Source organism: Gobio gobio (assembly GCF_949357685.1).
Source record: "Gobio gobio genome assembly, chromosome: 9".
Lineage (NCBI taxonomy): Eukaryota > Metazoa > Chordata > Actinopteri > Cypriniformes > Gobionidae > Gobio > Gobio gobio.
In genome coordinates this window covers 32873163-32895932 of record NC_137115.1, presented here as the reverse complement: position 1 = coordinate 32895932, position 22770 = coordinate 32873163, and the positions used below count along the sequence as shown (strand labels likewise).

Sequence of the window (22770 nt, the reverse complement as noted above, 5' to 3'; positions counted from 1 at the left end):
GGAAATTATATATTACATGAAGAAAATTAAGTCTATATTTAGGGTCATAAGGATTTATGGCATTGTGACATTCTAATAGCGTAAAGCAATAAAAATAAATAAAAAAAGATTTTTCCCTAAAATCAGCATAAATGAACAGGAGTACAATACACTTAAAAGAGTAACTGTGACCCTGGACCACAAAAACAGTCATAAGTCGCACGGGTATATTTGTGGCAATAGCCAACATTACATTGTATGGGTCAAACTTATTGACTTTTTCTTTTATGCCAAAAATCATTAGGATATTAAGTAAAGAACCATGAAGATATTTAGTAAATTTCCTACTGTAAATATATAAAAAATTTATTACTATTAGTAATATGCGTACCTAAAGATTTCATTTGGACAATTTTAAAGGCAATTTTCTCAATATTTAGATTTGTTTGCACCTCAGATTCCAGATTTTTGCCCCAAATAGTGTCCTATCCTAACAAACCATACATCAATGGAAAGCTTATTTATTTCAGCTTTCAGATAAAAAAAGTAAAAAAAAAAAAAACCTTATGACTGGTTTGTGGTCCACAGTATAACAAATAATAGAATCTATTGTTTAGTTACAGATTAATACAATTTTACTTTTTAAGTTTTGCATTACATTGAGAATTTATGGGGATTGGCCTAAAATAGATTTAACTGTCAAAACGTGAAATACAAATATAAAATTTCTTGTTTTTAACTTTTCCTTCAGAGTCAAATATGAAATGAAGATGTTAATGACATGTTTTGTGAGATTCCCTTGAAAACAAAGCAACAAACACATCGTGTCGACTGTGCCAAACGAGTTCCAGCTTTGTATGATGAAAACATTTTCCAAAAGGAAACCATAGTGGTCAACATGAAACGATTCTCTACGCTAAAAGTTTAAGCATAAAAGTGAAGAAGACGATGAAGACGATAAAACACAAAGTGATAGTCAGCCTCTGTGAATTGTGCAGCATTTGTTTGACTTATTACCAGCTCGCAAAGTCTCACTACATGGAAGGTGCCCCGTCAACGTCACCTAATTTTACAGCCGTGTGTTAAATTTGTAATCTACATGTTAATTACAGTTCCTGGCTCAGCACTGTGGGCCTCGTGCACACGCACAGAGGACATCCTTTAATTATGTATGCCATAAATGTGATTTGTCTTTATTTATCTCACAGAGCAGCCTAAGGTCAATGGAAGAATTAGTCACATCGACCATTCAAGTTCTTTGTGGGATTGGCATTAATTTCAAGACTACGGAATGAGGCTATTATTATCTCTACAATACATGAAGACGAGACAATTTTAAAATGACTTCATCATTTAGGTTATGCGCTAAAGATAAGGTGACTAAACCAGCCGCAAGCACTTAACACCTAAAAGAGTACATCTCAGGAAATGGAAATGTCTTGCTCATATTCCACACTAACATCAAAAGGTTAAAAAAAAAAACAAATCTAGAAATGATACTTCACATAAAGAAAGGCAATTTTATCTGCCATTAAGTTTGTGCATTTTAACATTTTCTTTATAATTAAGCAATTCTTATCAAAGTAGTGTGAAAAAAATTAATCTCATTGTCATTATTATAATAAATTACATTAAAATCAGCATAAAAGTAAATTCAGTACAACATAATATCATAAATACTTTACATTTTTAAATAATAGATAATCTATTTTTTACATTACAATAATGCAAATGAGATTTTTCTTTTAAAATGTAAAAAAAACAACTGTAATGGGCTTCTTTATCTTCATGAAAAATAGTACAATATAATCTCTTCTTTTTTCCCCCCTTTTGATCTTAGGGTGATGTATGAACGCAGACATTTCCTGACAGTTTTTGTGAAATTCCCCAAATTTCATTTGGTTTATAATCTATTTCTTTAAATAACCATTGCATGTTAGCCATTATTTTGTCACACAGTAGCTCTACTTAAATCACAAGATGTCTTTTCTTCAGGCTGTATAATGGATACTGACAACCTTCAACTGTTCCATAAAGTTCCAAACAACAAAAATAGTCCACGTAAAAAGCAAATCAAAAAGAGTGTGAACGTTCATGAAGAAAATATGAGCATAACAAGTATGATCCGCCTAACGAGGTAATGTGTGGACACAGACAGGCTGTATCGAGACGGAGCCTCATTGTTCCAGGGGCGACATCAGTTATTTTACAGGTTTTCACTGTAGTACCTCCAAACCTGTCAGCATTAAGGAAGGACTCCTATGTCCTATTTGAGGGTGGTGGTGGTGGGGGGGTAATAGGCATGAAGGCAGATGGACATGCCTTTATAGACAGCATTCTTTACTCAAACGGAGAACTCGGCCCCGCCCTTCCGGGCACGAACCATCAGCAGGCGCTGGAGGCGGAGTCCAGCAAACGGGTTGAACCAGAGCAGAGAGGGCGGGCCACCAAAAACAGCCTTCATCCCCTCCCATCGCACCCGCCGCTCCCACGTGGGCTTCTCATTCTTCAACCGCTCGATTTCCTGTGAGGATCAAACGAGACATGAAAAGTTAAGGCTAATACTGTCAACACATTACTTCAAAACTCAAATACAGTGAATATGAATTGTAGTTCATAATTGTTTCACATTTTTCATATAAAGTGAAACCAAAAATTATTCAGACACCAGATATATTTTTTTACTATTGGGTGCAGGACACTACCCTGGTCCTACCAGACTCTCGTACATTTCATTTGTACAGAGAGTCTGGCCACTCTCCATTGACAAGCGTTAACTTCCTTGAAGGCGGGTACTCTGTTGAAGTTTAAAACTATTGGATCTGCCCAGAGCCACTCTGGATCTGCCAGAACCAATCAATCACTAACGTTTGGTCCAAGCGGCAACCTCCCGCAGTTTCTCTTGAAGCCAATACGGAAGTGACTTAAACTGCAATTCATCGACTGGCCGATAGGGACAGGCTCCAGAAGGGAGCAGAATCTCATTGAGCCCCATGTTAAAATGGCCAACTTTACAGCAGAAAAAAATATGTTTACAGCCTGGTGCAAATTGCGGTTTTCGTCTATACGGCTAATTTTGCCCTTCATGACAACTGTGAGGGGGGGTGAATTTTTTTAAAACTCATTCGTTTACATTATATAAAGCCTTAAAGTTCTGCATAATTAAGGGCGTGGCCATTTTGAGTGACAGTTGGATAGCCATTCATCTGCTGTCTGTTAGTCATCGCGTAACCTCAGCTCTGCCCATGTCCCGCCTCTTTGACCATTTTCTATTATCCGGGAGTGACGCGCGATGACGCGCTGCCAAGATGGTGATGGCCAGCTCGTCCCTACTTTACGCTTCAAAACTGCTCTTTAGAAACCTATGGGCGACGTCAGGGACGCTACGTCCATATTTTTTTTACAGTCTATGGGTTGGTCGTGACATCATCTCAAACTAGCGCTTGACATCAATGTCATCGTCCTCGGCCACTCCCTCTGTTCGCTGATTGGACCAGTTAAAATTTGATCAGGGAAAACCAGAGAATATACCGCAATCCCAGACGGAGTACTGAAGGAAAATGAAAAAGGCCTTTATTAACCCCCCGGAGCCATGTGGATTACTTTTATAATGGATGGATTGGGCTTCAAAATTTGGGCTGCCATTCACTGCCATTATAAAGCTTGGAAGAGCCAGGACATTTTTAATATAACTCCCGATAGTATTAGTCTGAAAGAAGATACACCTGTCATATACACCTAGGATGACTTGAGGGTGAGTAAATGATGGGCTAATTTTCATTTTTGGGTGAACTAACCCTTTAAAAAAAATTGTTTGGGTGAAAATACTAATGTGCCTGCACAGTACTGTATACATTTATAATGATTTTGAATTTATTTATTTGGTAATAAGCAGGTTTATTTGTTTTATTTAATTGTTTTCAATTATTTTAATACATTGCAATAAATAATAGACCACATTTGGCTGTGAAACTTCAGTAACTTCAGTAATCTGAGAGGACTTCTAGAGGTTTGTGTAAGTTAACTTACCGTCTCATCATTACAGATGGAGTGAATCTGAGTGCCGAACATGACAGCAGTGAAGGTGAGAAACAGCAGCGCTTCCAGGCACAGGAAAATCATCAGCAAGACCGCCACAGGTGGGGAGAAATCACTACACTCTAGAGAACAGAGAAGAAAAACACAGATGAGGTGCTGTCAAAACTAATGCTGGAAATCATATTCTCAAATGCTTTGTATGAGAACTAAAAGAACAGTAGCACAGATTGCCAAAAAAAAAACAACACAACAAAATCAGTATTTTATTACACATTATAAAACATGCAAATAAAAAGGAAATGATATATATAAAAAAATTGTGCAGTCAACACACAAATCAGAAACTGTTAGCACAAAATGTTTCTTGAGCCCAAAGTGGTTTCTCAGAACAAGCAATGACACAGCACAATAAATGTCTTTCACTTGACTATAACAAAATATCATCCGTTCTCCAGTAATGGAGTGCAAATCAAAAATGTCTATTACCCACCATTCCACTGGACTTTGACACAGGTGAAGAAATGGAAACCGCTGAGACACAGTGCATGCAATGAAATGGAGGCTATGTACATCTGAGGAGAAAGAACACATTAAAGTCAAATATTATTAAAAATGCAACACATTCAATGTAAAATGCCATGCTTTAAAATGCTGGTTTCTTGTGATGAAAACCTCAAAATATTGATGTACACTGATGCCTATAATATTTACCAGAAAAAAAAGATACCTGGTTAAGGGAAATAAAGCCTAATACTGTATAAAAAGGTAACATTACATGAATAATAATAATAATAATAATAATAATAATAATAATAATAAACTAATTAAATAACAGCCAAACCTGATCACTCCATAAACAAATAACTGTAACCTTGATATATAACTAATTATGTGGTCACAACTCATACAATCAGATGGCAGAGCTAAAATCTTAAACTTTTAATTGGATGACGTTGACAGCAATTTCACCATAAAATATTGTAAAAGAAACCAGTCGTCTCAGACACACTTACAGTGAAAAGGACAAAGAATCGCTGATTGCTCTCGCCAACACAGTTGTTGACCCAAGGACAGTGGTGGTCCATCTTCCTGATGCATCTCTTACAGATACTACAACAAACAAAACCAGGTGAAGAGACCATAGCAGTTTTAGAAGAGGATGCTAAACATTCAGAAGCCACTGATACCTGGCTCGAAATACAAATTACTTGATTACAAAGAGACATAGAAATGTAATTTGCTTCTAAAACTTTGAGGACAGATCCCTCCCAGTCCTCAATACACGAATTTTAAAAGAAATTTATACTTTTAGTCATCAAGGACATAATACATTGTTCAAAAATGTATCATTTATAATGCTACAAACGATTTCTGTTTCAAATAAATGCTGTTCTTTTGAACTTTCTATTCATCAATGAAAATGGTTTGTTCAGTATAAGTTAGGGGCTGGGTTAAAAATATAGATTTCCCAATTTTAATCGTTTCTCATTCTGAAGAACCGATATGGATTCTTAAATCACTTAAATCTTTCGGTCTCTGATGGTTTCAGTTGATGAATGAACAGTGCATTGTACATTGCACTCCCTCCAATAAATTGCAATAAGCTTTGTGATTTTGTTACTTCTGATACGATACTAATTCAAGCAATAAATGCTCTCTGGCACTCTTTAATGTGGCATGAACGATCGCTGTTGGTGCCTCAATGCGAAGCGGCAGCACGGAGCGCACATAAACGGATCATCATTTCTGCTTTACTACTAGTTACAAAATAAACATAAATGAAAATCATAAGGCATGTTGAAAGATACAGTACAACTTACGGAAATCTGTCTCATGTAATCACTCAATCAGTGTTTCAACCACAAAAAGACGTCAGTGAAACAACTTGTAAACAATGTCACGTATTAAAGGTCCCATGGCATGAAATTTTCATTTTATGAGGTTGTGTACTCAATGCGCGTCACTGACACTTTTCATATGATAGGAAAATATCTAAAAATAATGCTATAATCAACACTTACTCGTACCTCGTTCATCTCGACAGCTGTAATGGTACTTTACATGTGTTACAAAGTTGGTAGAATAATGATGAAGACGGACTCTGCGTGACTGGGACTCGTGTTTATTCAGAACTCTCAGATACAAACACAATAAACTTGCGCTGACAGCGCTCTCACAACTCTGTAGTTACTATAAATAACTTTGTTAGCAATCGCTCCGTCTCTGGTTCACTAGTGATGTCCGGTTCGCGAACAAATCTTTCTTTTGAACCGGTTCTTTTTAGTGAACCGGTCGAACCAGTTCACCAAATCGGACTGAATCGTTCTAAACTGTTCGCGTCTCGAGTCAGCGCTGATCCATAATTTACTAAAGTTACTAACTTTCTGACATGAGTGACAGCCCCTCCGACTAGAAATAAACTAATAGCCTGAAGTATATGCTAGTAACTACAACAGTTCACTGAACTGAGACGTGCTGAGAACTGATGAGAAGTGAACTCAGGTCCATCCATCTCTCTGGCAGCAGGCTTGTGCCTCGTGGACCTCGTTAAACCACGCCCCCTCCGCTACAAGATCTGATACTCATTTCAAATGCAAAGATGTCAGCCAATCACAACAGTGGGCGTTTTTACTGAAGTCTCACAGCAGACACGCCCCTTGAAAAAGGGCATTCAGCCAGAGGGCAAACATCAGAATAGAAAAAATGCCTTTTATTTCTAAATTATGACATTTTATGATGTAAAAATCATACTAACAATACAAGTACACCTCAGGAAACATTATGAAATAATAGAAAAATGCCATGCCATGGGACCTTTAAGGGTTGCTGTACATTTTTAAAAATCAAATTTAAGACTTTTTAAGACCTTTTTAAGACCTAAAGAAATTAAACTCAATCCCGTACGCACATAAAGTACACAATTTCCCTCTCAAAATATTATATGTATATGTTAACAGTACTCAACTCAATACTCCATACTAAAAATAGTAAACACATGACAACATGAAACATGTAACAGTGCTTAGTAAAAGTTATGTGACTGGTCTAATGACATGACTGAATGGCTGTTTGAAACAATTAGCTATGTTCAGACTGTCAGTCCAAATCCAATTTTTGTGCATATCCGATTGAAATCTGACCAGATTTAGCAAGTGTTGACGGCAAATAATTCTAAACATGCATTCTAAAAATCTAAATCATTCGTTATTTGCCTTCATTCACATAGTAGTGACTCATCCTCCTCGACTCATCTCTGGTAAAAAAAAAAATGCACTGTGACGTGCTATGTAAAACAAGACATACACCACACAGTCAAGTTGTGAACTGGGTACTAGGCTACTGTAGACTTGGTGCTACACAGCCTAAAAGCATATATATTTTTTTGATAAGATTTAAGAACTTATCTTAAACTGTAATGCCTAGCAGAAAAATACAAATATTTAAGACTTTTAAATGGTCTTAAAATCAGGAGATTCGAATTTCAGACTTTTAAGACTTTTTAATGCCCTGCAGGAAACCTTCAATGTCCAAAAACCTGTTAGTCAGTTAGAAAAATTAACTCTAAAGAGGAGCATTTTGCTAAATATAAGCACTCTTACTTCAGACTTTTAAGACTTTTTAATGCCCTGCAGGAAACCTAGTTACATTTACCTCGGTGAAGCCATTCAATGTCCAAAAACCTGTTAGTCAGCTAGAAAAATGAGCTCTAAAGAGGAGCATTTTGCTAAAAAATATGCACTCACTGTATTTTTACTTGTTCTTCATTATGTAATGTATTTTTTTTTTAAATGTAATTCATTGTTTTTTTATGACAGCCAATTAAATGTTTATACAAAAAAAAAAAAAACAGGTAGAAACATATAATTGGAAATGTATTATTATTATGGTTTTATTATAAAAATGTCCTTATATGTATAAGGAATTTGCCATGTGCTGTACCTGATAGACCCCAATTAATCAATATTGAATCGAACTGAAGTGTCCATTAAGGACTTCCACAAGGAGGAAAGAAAATGCTATAAAAGTGTAAAATGTCACCGCATACAGATAAACATACTGATAGCAAAAGCGTCTCTCGTGCTTTGCGAGTTATTTATCTAACGTTTGTCTTACCTGCAGTGGTGTGCTCTCTCTGGTTTAATGCTGCAGCATTTTGGACACTTGTAGATGACCTCTCCTGGCTTCAGCTGCAGACTCTCCATGTATTCCTTAGTGGCGTTACCTTTGGGAACAGCTCCCTGATAGACACAATGCACTTCACATCAATAACATCCATTACAAAAAGTTCATTACCACATTTAATTAAAATGAGGGTCCTTTCTTACCGGATCTGTCAGCATGGTTCGCAGGTGCGATGTCAGCGCCAACACAGCCAGGAAGTTAAATGCCACACCGTTGATAAGAGAGTACCAGAAGCTTTTGGAGGGGAGCAACATTACAAAGTTCACCACAAATTCTGCATACATAACCAGAAACCAGGTTATGAAGGCGCACACCATCCCGCAGCTGTCTTGGATGAACCAGACGCGGCCGGCCGCCACCTCTTCCTCCCCTCCGCTGAGCAGGGGCTGGTGCTGGTGCTGCTCCACATCCCTCAACCGGTGTCCTGAAGACTGCATTCTCTCCTGCAAAGAAAGAGAGGAGAGAGAGGGGTGAGGAGGAAGAGCGAGGTTTTCCACAGGACCGCGATTCCAGCCAGATATAACACTGAATTGCACATTTATCTACAACGATCAGGTATAACATTATGACCACCTTCCAAATATTGTGTTGGACCCACTTTTGCTGCCAAAACAGCCCTTACATGGTCTGCAACAATGCCTAGGTAGGTGGCACGTGTCAAAGTAACATCCACATGAATGGCAGGACCCAAGGTTTCCCAGCAGAACATTGCCCAAAGCATCACACTGCCTCTGCTGGCTTGCCTTCTTCCCATAGTGCATCCTGGTGCCATGTGTTCCCCAGGTAAGCGAAGCATACGCAGCCGGCCATCCACGTGATGTAAAAGAAAATGTATTTCATCAGACGAGGCAATCTTCTTCCATTGCTCCGTGGTCCAGTTCTGATGCTCACGTGCCCACTGTTGGCGCTTTCGGTGCTAGACAGGGGTCAGTGGTCTCTGGTCTGCGGCTATGCAGCCCCATACACAACAAACTGCAATGCACTGACTGTACTGTGTATTCCGACACCTTTCTATCAGAACCAGCATTAACTTTTTGAGCAATTTGAGCTACAGTAGCTCGTCTGTTTGATCGGACCACACGGGAGCCTTGGCCCTGTTGCCATGACCCTGTTGCCGGTTCAACATTGTTGATAGATACTGATCACTGCCGACCGGGAACACCCCACAAGAGCTGCAGTTTTGGAGATGCCCTGACCCAGTCGTCTAGCCATCACAATTTGGCCCTTGTCACACTCACTCAAATCCTAACGCTTGCTAATTTTTCCTGTTTCTAACACATCAACTTTGAGAACAAAATGTTCACTTGCTGCCTAATAATCCCACCACTAACAGGTGCTGTGATGAAAAGATAAATCAGTGTTATTCACATCATAATGTTATGCCTGATCAGTGTATAATGGTACTGGTAATGGGTTTGATTCCCAGGGAATGCATGACCTGCTATAATATACATCTCCTTCAATGCTTCGGTCAAAAGGGTCTGCCAAACGCATACATTTAAATGTTGTTATTTACTAAGGCAAGTATCACTCTTACTGCTGCTCATGCTTAAGGTTTAGTAGAATTTAACCCTAAAAAGGTTTTTGTATCCTGGGGCTGTGGGTAGAGGCAGTGAAAGTGTAGGTCTCATTTCTTGGTTTCATGTTTGAAAGGGTGTTTGTTGTGAATGTTTAGATCTGGTGACTTTGTTCATACATTCTTTGTTTAACTCACGGGCAGCATTTATGCAGCATGACCACCTGTAGTTGTAAATCTACTTACCTTCAGATAAAAGTTGATATCCTTCACATATTTACAATATTTGGAGGGCCTTACATGTTTAAAAAGTTGTTGTTAAGTGTTAGCTTATTACGTTTATGTAGTAGTATTTTTTTAACGATGTCTACTACTTTCTGGGCCAGACTGACAGAATTGTCCTTTATAGGTGAACTAGCCTTTTTAACACGAATATGTGAACTGACAACCGAATTTAGCTGCAGTGTGTACGTGGCCATTTGTGTGGCTTGTTGAGGAGAGGCGTGTTATTATTTCTCTAAATGTCTGAATGTATGATTTATTCAATGGTAATAAAAAAAAAAGATTTTAAAATAAACTTAAAAGGAAGGATTTGAGCCAAATCTAAAGACCAAAATATCATAGGGACTGTAGGGGTTCTATTGACTAAAGTCAGTAAGCAACCACCTAGCAACAACATCATGGAATCATGGCAGTGAGTTCTGCATCGGTAAAAGCAGCACTAGAATTCTTCTGAAAATGCAAAACCTGTCCATAGAAATTAAACACTTCTTCTTTAACCTTTGTAAAAAGCAGGTAAACTACTGTTGTTAACTAAGTTGTTACTTTTTAATTAGCAAGGATGCATTAAATTGATCAAGGGTGACAGTAAATGTATTGATAATAATGGTTCAGAATTTACATTTCAAATCAATGCTGCTCTTTTGTATTTTCTATTTAACAAAGAATCCTGAAATCAGCATATAAGAATGATTTCTGAAGGATCATGTGACTCTGAAGACTGGAGTAATGATGCTAAAAATTCAGCTTTGCCATCACAGGAATCATTTTTATAAATATTATATAATATTTTAAATTGTAATAATTTCACAACATTACTGTTTTTACTGTATTTTTGATCAAATAAATGCAGCCTTGCGAGCATAAAAACGTACCGACCCCAAACTTTTGAACGTTAGTTTACCTCGAATCAAGCATGAGCTTCTATCTAAATAATATAATAACCCACTAAATATTTTAAATTCCCCAAATCCAACCACAAGAATCAGACACAGATAGAGTCAAAGTGAAAACCTAAGAAACCTCATATTCTTAGTGTTCTGTAATTAAAATTTCAGTGTGTAAAAGGCTTGGGAGTGTACCAGCTTCAAAAAAAGGCTCGTTTTCATTTTCAACCCTAGTATCACTGGAACATTGCTGCCAATCTAACATCTTTTGTTAAAGAAACATGGAAGGAGTTTCAGCCTTCGACATGGGCTGAAACTTAGCATCTCATTTACATAAATACTTTTGAGATGCAAATTGCTTCCAAAACAAATGGCCAAACAGCCTAAAAGAGAGATGTGTATGGGCAGCGCCAAAAACTGACAAGGACAATGTACACTCATTCTAAAGGAGAAAAAGTACTAAAAAGCATACTTATCATGAACTGATGAGATATTCTTTACAGTAGATGCTCACCTACATGCATTTCCTTCTATCTTGACAGTGCAAGATAAGCTATAAAAGTTTAATACTTAGGGTGAGGGATTTGTTCAAATGCTGCTTTTCTTAGCAAGTTCAAATGACTCACCACACAGAGCGTCCCTCACAATGACATCCTCTCAAACCCTGTTGGGTTTGAACTCAAAGGCATCTACAGTCTGGAGCCTGCAGAGGACACACACATACAGAAAATCATGGTATAAGTGATTATGCTAACAACAAGAAAGTAAAGTGTGTCGGTAAGCAGGGCAATGCAGAGCTGTGTGTGGCCATAATATTTCCAACTTCTCACATAAATAGCCTTCCTTCACATCATCTATAATAATCATTTAAATACATTGTTAAACAAAAACTCAAAATTTTACAACGCTTAATCTGAACCCCATTCTTAATACAACACACAGGTTAAAATATGTCTGTTCAAACAGAACAATTGTCCAGTTTATTGCTGATATTTCCTAATAAATATACAATTATTTTTTGAATATTTCTTGTACTTACTATGGCTAAATTAATAAAACTTTACTTTAAAGTCCAGCAAAAATACCCCCACAATTTATTATAGGCTAAATAAATAAATAATTACAATTAAGTCAGAATGTGAAATCAAAGATTCAAAGGCCAGAATCGAAATTCAAGCAGACTTAAAAATAAAAAATGTTGGTTCCTAATTACAAAAGCAGGTTCAGTTACAAATTATGGAAGTCAAATTACAGCCCCGAATGAATTTTCTAGCCAATGACATCCATTTCAAGTGTCTCATATACGTCTATTCACCAGGTTATTGTTTCTATTAATATACTATTTTAAATTTTACTTGTAAATTTCTTACCATGGCTAAATCAATTACATTTTGATAAGCATAACTAAACTACAATTTGTTTTGTTTTCTTACTTTTAACATATGGTAAGGCAAAGTTTTACTCTTGTAAATTGGTAAACGCCACTCTTAACCTCCGGCGATGAAATGTATAAAGTGCTAATTCTGAATTTCAGAGCAAAAATAATCTAGTTATGTAGGCTGCAACAACTCAAATGACACAGAGGGAAAACATTTTAAAGAACTGTACTTGATTACATAAACAATGAAGGTTTCAAACAGAATACATTTTATTTAACTAGCCTATTCACAATTTAAAAGAAGAACAAAATCTTACAATCTTCCTCCTAACTTTTGTGTTTAATGTAGCAAAGTCATATGAGGGCGAGTAAATTAATTATGACAATTTTCATTTTCGGCCAGATGGTCCTTTTAAGTCCTTCAAGTTAATGACAGAAGACAAGTTCAAGAGCCCATTATCTGGTATAAAAACCAGAGTTTCACTTTCTTAGCATTTGTCATAACAGATACTGCTGTGGTTGATTTCAACACTGATAAACCCCACCAGTTTCCCTCAGTCAGCTGTAACTGAATAAAAATATGCACTTATATCAAAAGATTCACATTCAATCATTAATGAATATACACAATCGTTCAAACTCTCTCTCTCATTCACACAGAAACAACTAAAAGTGACATTGGCCTGTTATGAGGAAATGTGTTTTGATTAATTTATTTCAGATATTAGTTTCGAGCAGCTGACAATAATAAACATACATCAATTCAGTGTGTATACTGTGATTTTTGTTGTAGTCGTTATTTTGTAAACCAGTACAGCAGCCACCATAACATCTCTCTTTCAGCCTAATTTCCCGTCACACCCTTTATCTAATACGGCGTTTGATTTTTATATTTTCAACCGGTTTTTACTATAACTAATATATTAGCAATTAAGTCTTTAACTAATCGGTCAGTCTCATTAATTCATTTAAATCCGACTGATAAATCGCAGCCACACAAACATCATCATGATTTACTCTCTTTACCGAAATACAAAGCTTTTTCTTTTACTTACCACCTCCAAAATGAGATTTTATTCACCAGCTATGATTCTCAGATGAACGACGGGTACATATAAATAGATCGTTTCATTTCTAAGACTGTTTAAAGGGTTTCATGGATGAGAAATAATGATGAGGGTCATATACACTTCCGGGGTTCAGTGCGATCATTTCTGCTGCTTCTGCTGTCTGATGAGTGACAGGCCCGAACACACATCACCTCGCTTCTGACCCCTACCGGCGATTCCGAAGAACTGCAGCGACCAGGGAAGCTCCTAATTTAATGAGGACCTCCAGGGAGGTCTCAGGTGCCCTCTGCTCACTTTCTGTCTCAGTGCGTGGCAATTCAAGGATTCATTTTTAAGAGAAGGGCCTCAAAGGGGACATGTGTAATCTAATTTAGAGAGCCAAATTAATATAATGTGTTGTAATGTGGATTTTAGCTAGCGAGATAGATAGATAGATAGATAGATAGATAGATAGATAGATAGATAGATAGATAGATAGATAGATAGATAGATAGATAGATAGATAGATAGATAGATAGATAGATAGATAGATAGATAGATAGATAGATAGATAGATAGATAGATAGTCTGGACATTTAATTGTGATTAAATAGGTTGCTTTACCGTTATCAACCTTTATTTATGTATAAAAATGATTTAAATCAGAGAATTGTATCTGTCAATTCTGTCAAATCTAAAGTGACTTACAACAGAGGAAATATGAAGTGACTTAGAATAGGAATATTCAAAGTAATATTCAAAATAAAATAAAAATATAGTAGGTCCTGTGACAAATTGTTTATGTTATGTATCCCTCAGTACTAACACGTATGGCAACACTCAAGAAGGCCTTTGGGTGATTTGCCTTGATTCACCACTGGGTGGCGCCACAGACCTCCATCTCATAAACCCATGCCAACCTAGCAAATTTGTTGCTGGATTTAGCAACTTTTCAGACTACCCAGGCATTTTTTTTCCCCAAGAAGCACCTAGCAACAACCTACTATTAAAATGTACTGGCCGAATTTTAGCAACTTTTGAAAATTTGCTGTCTCAAACGCTAAAATGCACACATTTCCCCTCTATATGGTAGAACAATTTTTTTCTTTGTCACACGCTAAAAGTTCTGTCACAGTCAAAACACATGGTGTGTCTCAATCAGCCCCCTAGCTCAGTAGTCAGGGCACTGATCAGGGAGTCAGCCCATTGACTAATGTCCTGATCAGTGCTCTGACTACTGAACTAGGGGGCTGATTGAGACGCACCCATGGTCTGTCTTCAAAAGTGCATTGTGAGTGATGTCAGCAGTAGTGACAGCTTAGTTCCAGAGTCCAAGGCACAGAGACAGCAGGAGCAGCAATCATGTTGTTGGCTGTTTGACGAGACAAGCGTAAGTTTTGACAAATCATTGAAACACGTTAAAATCAGGGCATTTTAGAGTATAATTGCTTTGTTAGGAAGTCACAATTTAAAAAGGGCGACTTCGAAAAAAATGTGTTTTACAAATAAAAATATGTGATAGTCAAAAAAAAATCTATCAAACAAATTTTACATTATGTTTTACCTCAAGATGGCCAGTTAAAGATAGGGTAGTCAATTTCGGAGGGGTTTATCATTAGCAAGCTAGCTTTGAAAGTATATCCCAACTCTCCCTTCAGAGTCTCCAAAGCCACGCCTCCTTCAAAACATGAACGCACACAGCAGCGTCTGCAAAGCGTCACGAGAGACGCTGTTAAATTACCGCATGTCTCAAAGCACATAACATTACAATAATAATGAATGTAAACAACTTAAAGGGTAACTAAACCCTAAACCAACTTTTTTTAGTTAATGATCTGTAATACTGGGGCTTTATTAATGCTGTTCATTGATTCGAGTAAATGTTTTGACATTTGAGTATAAAGTGTTTTAATTCTATAAAATATGGTGTAAAACCGCCAAAGTGCTGCCCTCTTAAGGTTGAACGGTGGCTACTGCAGTTGAATTTTCCTATTGGACGTTGTGGTACATCGTGACGTAGGATGGTACTTCCAAAGGCTCACTATCCGCGCCCCTGGCACGAGCTCACCACGCCCTCAGAAATGTTTCCCCCAATCACATGATGAGAACGGCTTCACTCCAGTATGAACTGTCATGTTACATGAAGTAGAAACATTATGAATGAAACTGACATGACACTTGCTTTAACATTGTATTGAAGAAAATGCGGTTAAATAATGCAGTTGTCAGTACACGTCAGGCTTTTCTTGCGATATTATTACCGCCCATCATGTGTACAGATAAGTTTCATACATGAGACGCGCTTTCAAACCCTGACACGCAAGTGGTTGCCGTGGACGCAGATAGATCACGCGGTGACGAATAACAATACTGTAACGTGCTGTTAACGCAGTTTGAGCCAGCGGCTCGCATTGATAAGGCTCTGGGTCTGTGTCTGACTCTACAGACAATCCACCCTCCTCCACTTCAGGTGAAGGTAGGAGAATGACCGCTCTGTTGCAAAGCTGGCGTCACTCTAGTCATTCTCCATCTCTGCGACTCGCGAGTCATCGCAATCTATCCGTCCCTGCGGGTCTCAGGTGCACGCCCTCCGCTCAGTCCCGCCCTTGGTTCGTCCCCTCTGTGTCCGCTGGGCTCTGCCCACTTTTCCAGCATTTTTCAAAATTTGCCAGTGGGTGGAGTTAAGCTCTGAGCAGGGGTTTAGTTACCCTTTAAAGGGATAGTTCACCCAAAAACAAAAATTTGATGTTTTTTCTGCTTACCCCCAAGGCATCCAAGAGGTGTCTTTGTTTCTTCAGTAGAACACAAACGAAGATTCTTAACTCCAACCGTTGCCGTCTGTCAGTCGTATAATGCATGTGAATGGGGTCTAATTCTATTAGAGTAAAAAAAACATGCACATACTTCAAATTAAACCCTGCGACTCGTGACGACACATTGATGTCTTAAGACATGAAACGATCGGTTTCTTGAGAAACCGAGCAGTATTTATGCTATTATTTCACCTATAATCAGACGAATGTCATCAGCTCTCCAGACCACCATAACTTCATGTGAGTAAGGTCAAAATACCCGTGAGATCATATAAATATATACGTAGATTCCTCATTCGACCGATCCGCGCAGGCACTAATGAGGCATCTATGTATATATCCATGATCTCGCAGGTATTTTGACCTTACTCACAGGATTTATGGCGGTCTGGGGAGCTGATGACAGTCGTTTGACATGAGGTGAAATAATAGCATAAATACCGTTCGGTTTCTTGCAGAAACCGATCGTTTCGTGTCTTAAGACATCAATGTGTCGTCACGAGCCGCAGGGTTTAATTTGAAGTTGTCTGTGTCATTTGTGTTCTACTGAAGAAACAAAGACACCTACATCTTGGATGCCATGGGGGTAAGCAGAAAAACATCAAATTTTAGTTTTTTGGGTGAACTATCCCTTTTAAAGAGCTCTAGTTTTACCATCTGACTGCTGCAGATTCATTTCGGTGTTGATAGTGTTGACATAGAAACACAAATCCGAGTCTGAGGACTGACCAGCTCTGTGTAGAATGTCACCGGTCGCCATCTCATAATTATGGTTATGACATGGCGTGAACACAGCTTAAGCTCATTGTTTTGGTTCAGAAGGACCTGCCAAAGGCGGCTGCTGTTTGTGGCATTCGGTGACTGTCTTTCTACAACTCTGGATAGCCTTACAGAATGCGCTGATGTGCTGTCTGTGTGAAGATATGGAAATACATTTGTTGACAGGCAGGTAGGACATCTTATCGTTGCATTCAACCGAAATATTTTTTTGGTTCTGTGACTTCCACAGAAGTTATATGTACATTTCAACATTTAGACTACTTCCATTATTGATTGCTATCAGCAGGGCTGCCAACTTTTTAAAAAATCTTGGAGTGGGATTTGGTGGGGCCAGCATAGGCTACAAAGCAAAAAATTTTTTTGTCTCATTCAGCATAATTTGAAAACATTGAAAAAAATAACTACACTACAAGTTACTATCAAAAAGTATCTAGCTACATTGAAATCTTTTTTCTTTTTTATTACAATTTTAACATTGTTACAAATAACTGAATAATTGTTAATGAAGAATGTTATAATATTTGGGATTTAAAACAACAATGTAATTATGATTTCAAAGAGTATAGGGTGAATTCATGGTTATTGGGACACTTTTATCCCAGTCATTTCAATGGCAAAAACTGTCAGAATCTATCCGATACACACAATACTCAAATATAGCCTATATCTCAAACTAGCTGTCAAAGTTTCAACCAGTAGCCTATGGCAAAAAGTGTTTATAAAACAAATACCCTACCTTTAATTTGAGTAATGTAATTGTTCTACAAAATGCAGTTTTACATAATGTCATCACGCAACCCAATCATTTAAAGGGTTCACCCAAAAATGAAAAATTCTGTCATCATTTACTCACCCTCAAGTTGTTCCAATCCAAACCTGTATGAGTTTCTTTGTATTGTTTAGAAGAATGTTTGTAACAAGGCAGATAGAGCAATCATTGACTACCATAGTATTTTTTTCCCTACTATGTCAATGGTTGCTCTATTAGATGGTTACAAACATTCTTCACTTTATCTTCTTTTGTGTTGCGCAGAACAAAGAAACTCATACAGGTTTGGAACAACTTGAGGGTGAGTAAATGATGACAGAATTTTCATTTTTGGGTGAACTATCCCTTTACCAACTTCAACCTGCCTCTAACTTCTCCTGAAAATTAGTTGACAAGAGTGCATACACCTTCCCTTCACGTCCAGTTTTGTAAGAAACAATACAGTTATTTGTCGAAATGTGTAAAGTCGCTTCAATTAATTTTAAAATGTCATTTAAATGATGACTTCTCTGACTCATCCGAAGATAACCCGAAGGCTGTCTTATCGCAGTGAATCTCATCAAGATGTCCATGTCATGTTGCTGGGTATGATTATATTGATTATAATGCTTCTCTGGCTTCATGATCTTTCCCCTTCATCTGCTTTATTGTCTCTTGATAGCCTACAGCTTTTTTAGGCTAATCAATAGTGTTCATTAAAAAACATTTCCTGGTTTCCTGTTCCACCCTTAAATTGTGTGGCCCAACCGTTGTCCTCTGTCGCACCAATTCCAGCAGTCTGCTGAACACAAAATAAATAAATAAATAAAAAGAAATGGCCACGCACTAGCAGAACCCAAAGCAGATTAAAGGCTGAAGCGCGCGAGCAGGAGCTCTTTCCATTTCCCAGACTGCATCTCTGCTCAAGCTGTGTTTGACAGCCCAGGCAGTGTATGTATGAGCAACAGCTGAGCTTAACACAACATGATCCACAGTGCATTTCAAATCAGAGCAAAGCTCATCCAGCTCATAGACATGCGTAAAAAGACATACTCTAACTAAAACACACCATGATAAGATCACGATATATTAGCAATATCACTCACATATTTATTTAGATATACAAATCTTATATAACCAGACCAGAACATGTCCAGGTCATTTTATATTATATTATATTATATTATATTATATTATATTATATTATATTATATTATATTATATTATATTATATTTATTATATTATATTATATTATATTATATTATATTATATTATATTATATTATATTATTATTAATGTAAAAAAATAAGAATTCAAAATAAATAGTAACATGCAGGTGGCTGAAGAGAACGCACACATGGAGGAATAGTAGCAAAAGAGTCTTTTATTAAGTCAAATAAATCAAGAGATTACCACAAATACATCGACAATTCAGACAAAGCAACTGAGGAAACGTAGGGCTTATATAACAGGAACGTAATCAGGATGAAACAGAACAGTTGGTTTGTGAACTAATTAAAGGGTTAGTTCACCCAAAAATGAAAATTCTGTCATTAATTACTCACCCTCACGTCGTTCGAGACCCGTAAGACCTCCGTTCATATTCGGAACACAAATGAATATATTTTTGTTGAAAGCTGATGGCTGAGAAAGGCTTCAGATAGGCCTCCATTGGCATTCAGTACACTTATACTCCCAAGACGGATAAAAGGCACTCAAAACATCGTTACAAAGTCCATCTCACCACAGTGACTCTACAATAATCTTACGATGCGACGACAATAGTTTTTGTGCGCAAAAAAAATCTAAATAACACCTTTTTCCAACTTGTTACTGCCTTCCGTGTGTGCCTCCACGACGCATGCGCGAGAATATGACGCAGATCCGGCGTTCGGACAGATGACCCAGAAGTGATTTGTTTACAATCAGAGGAAGACGCGCGTATCTCAGCTGTTGGATTCTACATTGATCGTGCTTTAGGTCTCGGCGTGGTGCTCAAAATGGGGTTAGAGTGTGCATTTCATGGATTCCCAAACCCCGGCGCTACGTCATATTCTCGCGCATGCGTCGTGGAGGCACACGCGGAAGGCAATAACAAGCTGGATAAAGGTGTTATTTTGATTTTTTTTGCGCACAAAAACTATTGTCGTCGCATCGTAAGATTATTGTAGAGTCACTGTGGTGAGATGGACTTTGTAACGACATTTTAAGTGCCTTTTATCGGCACAATCTTATGGTGTGCTTTTATCTGTACTTGGGAGTATAAGTGTACTGAATGCCAATGGAGGCCTATCTGAAGCCTTTCTCAGCCATCAGCTTTCAACAAAAATATATTCATTTGTGTTCCGAATATGAACGGAGGTCTTACGGGTCTCGAACGACATAAGGGTGAGTAATTAATGACAGAATTTTCATTTTTGGGTGAACTAACCCTTTAACTAATGATCAGGAACACAGGCAAACTGGGGAGCTGTTTATACAACACCGTTTTCAACTGAAAACGTGAAACTTGTATGCGTTTTGGTTGTTCATTCACATGACAACTGCGTTTTGGGTGCCTGAAAATCCAAACTTTTGAAAATGGGTTTCAAAGTGCACATTTTTGAAAACGGTCTCCATGTAAACAACAAAAAGGCAAATCTGTGAAAACGCTACAGTAGCTCCCCCCTTCCGGAAGGTGCATCCTTGTGTCATAACGAGTCCACCTGAGGAGGGAGGGGGCTCTGAAGGAGGCCATAGAGCTCGTGATGGGCAGGGAAGAAGAGGAGTTGGTGGAGATAGACACTATGGTGGAGCTGACAGTGGTAAGAGCTAGGGTGGAGCTTTGGCAGAATGCCCAGGAGGAACCGGAGACCGACTGATGGCGGCGGAACCAGGGTGCGTGGAGTATCCGGTGGAGCAGAGAGGCTGACGGACCAGGGCGACATCCACGGCCTGGAAGCCCAAGGTGGAGCTGAGGTGGATGAGGTGGAAGGTCCCGAAGAGTTGGAAGGTCGAGGTGCAGCTGTAGTCCCGTAAGTCTGTGTTTCGGAAGCTGAGCGATGACTGACTAAGGCTGATCCGGAGAGAAGAGGGAGCCCCGATGAGCTCCTAGGGCTGGCGGACCATGATGGAGCTGACGAGCTGAGAGGCCGAAGTGGAGAAATCGGCATAGGGGCTTGAGGTGCAGCTGAGAAGCCCCAGACGGAGCTGACGAGACAGGGAGTTAGTGGCCGTGGCAGAGACGAGGAGCTGGACAACACCACCGGTGCCAACTGGACTGGATATAACCAGTGGCGGGATGAGACCAGGCAGTCGGCCGTGAACACTGGAGAAGGAAGAATTCCGGATGGGACCGGATCCTCCAGATTGCCGGGCGGAACCGGTGTGGAAGGCAAGAACTCGAGAACGGGGACTGGGAATTGGATCCGTGGACCACAGATCTATAAGGCAGAGGTTCGCTCCTGGCTCTGGGAAGGACTGAGCAGCTTGTGTAGACTCCACTCTGATGGTAGCCTGCTCTGGTTCGGGGACGAACACTGTGGCTGCCTTGGGCTCGCAGGCTGTGATGGAGAGGCCACCATTTGGGAGCATCCAGCTCAAATACCTCAAAAAAATTCTTGTTCTTGGGGAGGAGGAGACACAATGCTTGTATTTTAGAGACTTTCATGTTGGTTTTAAACATAAAAATCTAATAAATCTAATAAAATAAAATAAATAAATAAAAAATGAAACAATAAAAAAGCTTGCTTCTGGTCAAAAATAATATTCAGGTTTTAAATATTTAATTTACTATGTTAAAATCTTATGACGTGTGAAATGAACACCAGGTCATAATTCTCTGCATCTTCTTCTTTTGTTTTATGCTGCTCGTAGTATGCAAAGTGCATTGAAATGATAATGATTTTGTCACCGGGCCAAACTGAACCAGCAGTCAGCAGGCATGAGTGTTTGGCTCATAATGACTCAGATACACCAGGCGTGGCAGGTGGCATTTCGTAACAGTCTACACAAAACATCTTTGACTAAACCTGAATTATTGAACATCCCACTAATGCCACAAGCCCCTCCACATGAAAAACCAGAGTTTTAGAAGAATGACTCAGAGCTAATTATTTTTTAAAAGCTTTCATAAACCTCTCAAATATGGCCTCTGTGGGCAAAAATAATTCTCTCCGAACATAACTGAGCTTTCATGCAGCAACAAAAGTGCACGAGGTTTATGATTCAGGTCCTGAAGTTGCTCCCTGCATTTCCTTTCATGCCATGAGCTTCTTGCCATTTTTGCTGTGAATAATTTGAGTGACAGTATGAGTAATATGACACATCATGTTTCGCTCTGAATTAATATTTCAGTGTTTGTTATGGTCTCTCAAACTGTCAAGTTGCAATTATGTACACTGATGTGGCTTTGTTTTCTTATAGTAAATCAACAGCAAAGATAGCCCTCGCAATCTTCCTCCGAGTTCACACTTCAGTGACGTAATGGCGCTTTGACTGTCGGGTAGAAGTCTGTAGCTGTAGCTGAAATCGGTCGCTTTATTTTACAAAAATACTATTTTCTGTATGGTGAATGGCCGATATAGTGAATAGGGAACGATTCAGACAGTGTAAATATGCTTTACATTCGAGCAAATGAAGTTTTGCTTTAGTGTCACGTGAACCGCCACAGCATGCATACATTGTAAGTCCACTAGACCACAAGAATGTGCCATTTGGGACAGGGCCAAACATTCCCAGCTAACAGGGAACGTTCTCAAAACTTTGGCTAATGTTCTGGAAAGGTTCTCTCAAAGTTATGAACAAATGTTTAGTTATAGAACATTCGGTCAGAGTTATCTGGTCTTTAATAATGTTCTCAAAATGTTAGCACAAAAAACGTCTCAGTTACTATTGTAACCAGGGTTTGAAATACATTTTTTCACTCAAGAGACAACAGAGAGGGTACATATCTATATATTGTTGAACAAGCATAAATAGATACTTTTTATACGAAAATTTTAAATGAAGAACATCATATTGCTGTTGTTTTAATTGCTTTTCTATTTTTAGATTTTGATATCAAAAATAAAATTGGGTTTGCCATTTATAAATATATATTTATTTTTTATAAAAATTGGATTTCATACATTAATTTCTTA

The 22770-nt window shown here is 38.3% G+C and overlaps 1 protein-coding gene across 2 annotated transcripts; it reads right to left on the bottom strand.

The window, feature by feature from the left end:
- Window positions 1–40: 40 nt before the first annotated feature.
- Window positions 41–13491, bottom strand: zdhhc7 (zDHHC palmitoyltransferase 7). 2 transcript variants are annotated; one of them, XM_079825428.1, is made up of 8 exons: window positions 13315–13491; window positions 11508–11584; window positions 8343–8642; window positions 8131–8255; window positions 5031–5127; window positions 4508–4589; window positions 4009–4139; window positions 41–2503 (listed from the first exon to the last, which is right to left on the bottom strand). In XM_079825428.1, the coding sequence occupies exons 3-8, from the start codon at window positions 8634–8636 to the stop codon at window positions 2324–2326; spliced, it is 909 nt and encodes a 302-aa protein (XP_079681554.1). In that variant the 5' UTR covers window positions 8637–8642; window positions 11508–11584; window positions 13315–13491; the 3' UTR covers window positions 41–2323. The 2 variants fall into 2 exon arrangements, with proteins under 2 accessions (XP_079681554.1, XP_079681555.1); XM_079825429.1 differs by lacking the exon at window positions 13315–13491 and having other exon boundaries at window positions 8343–8433; window positions 8514–8642; window positions 11508–11567.
- Between the last annotated feature and the right edge of the window lie 9279 nt (window positions 13492–22770).

What these genes read in the sequence shown, in the direction of transcription:
- zdhhc7 (XM_079825428.1), bottom strand. Translation starts at nt 8,636, where the DNA reads ATGCAGTCTTCAGGACACCGGTTGAGGGATGTGGAGCAGCACCAGCAC. An exon ending in GAACCATGCTGACAGATCCG is followed by an intron (nt 8,256 to 8,342) that starts GTAAGAAAGGAC and finishes TGTGTCTATCAG; the next exon opens with GGAGCTGTTCCCAAAGGTAA. An exon ending in CCATCTGTAATGATGAGACG is followed by an intron (nt 2,504 to 4,008) that starts GTAAGTTAACTT and finishes TGATCCTCACAG; the next exon opens with GAAATCGAGCGGTTGAAGAA.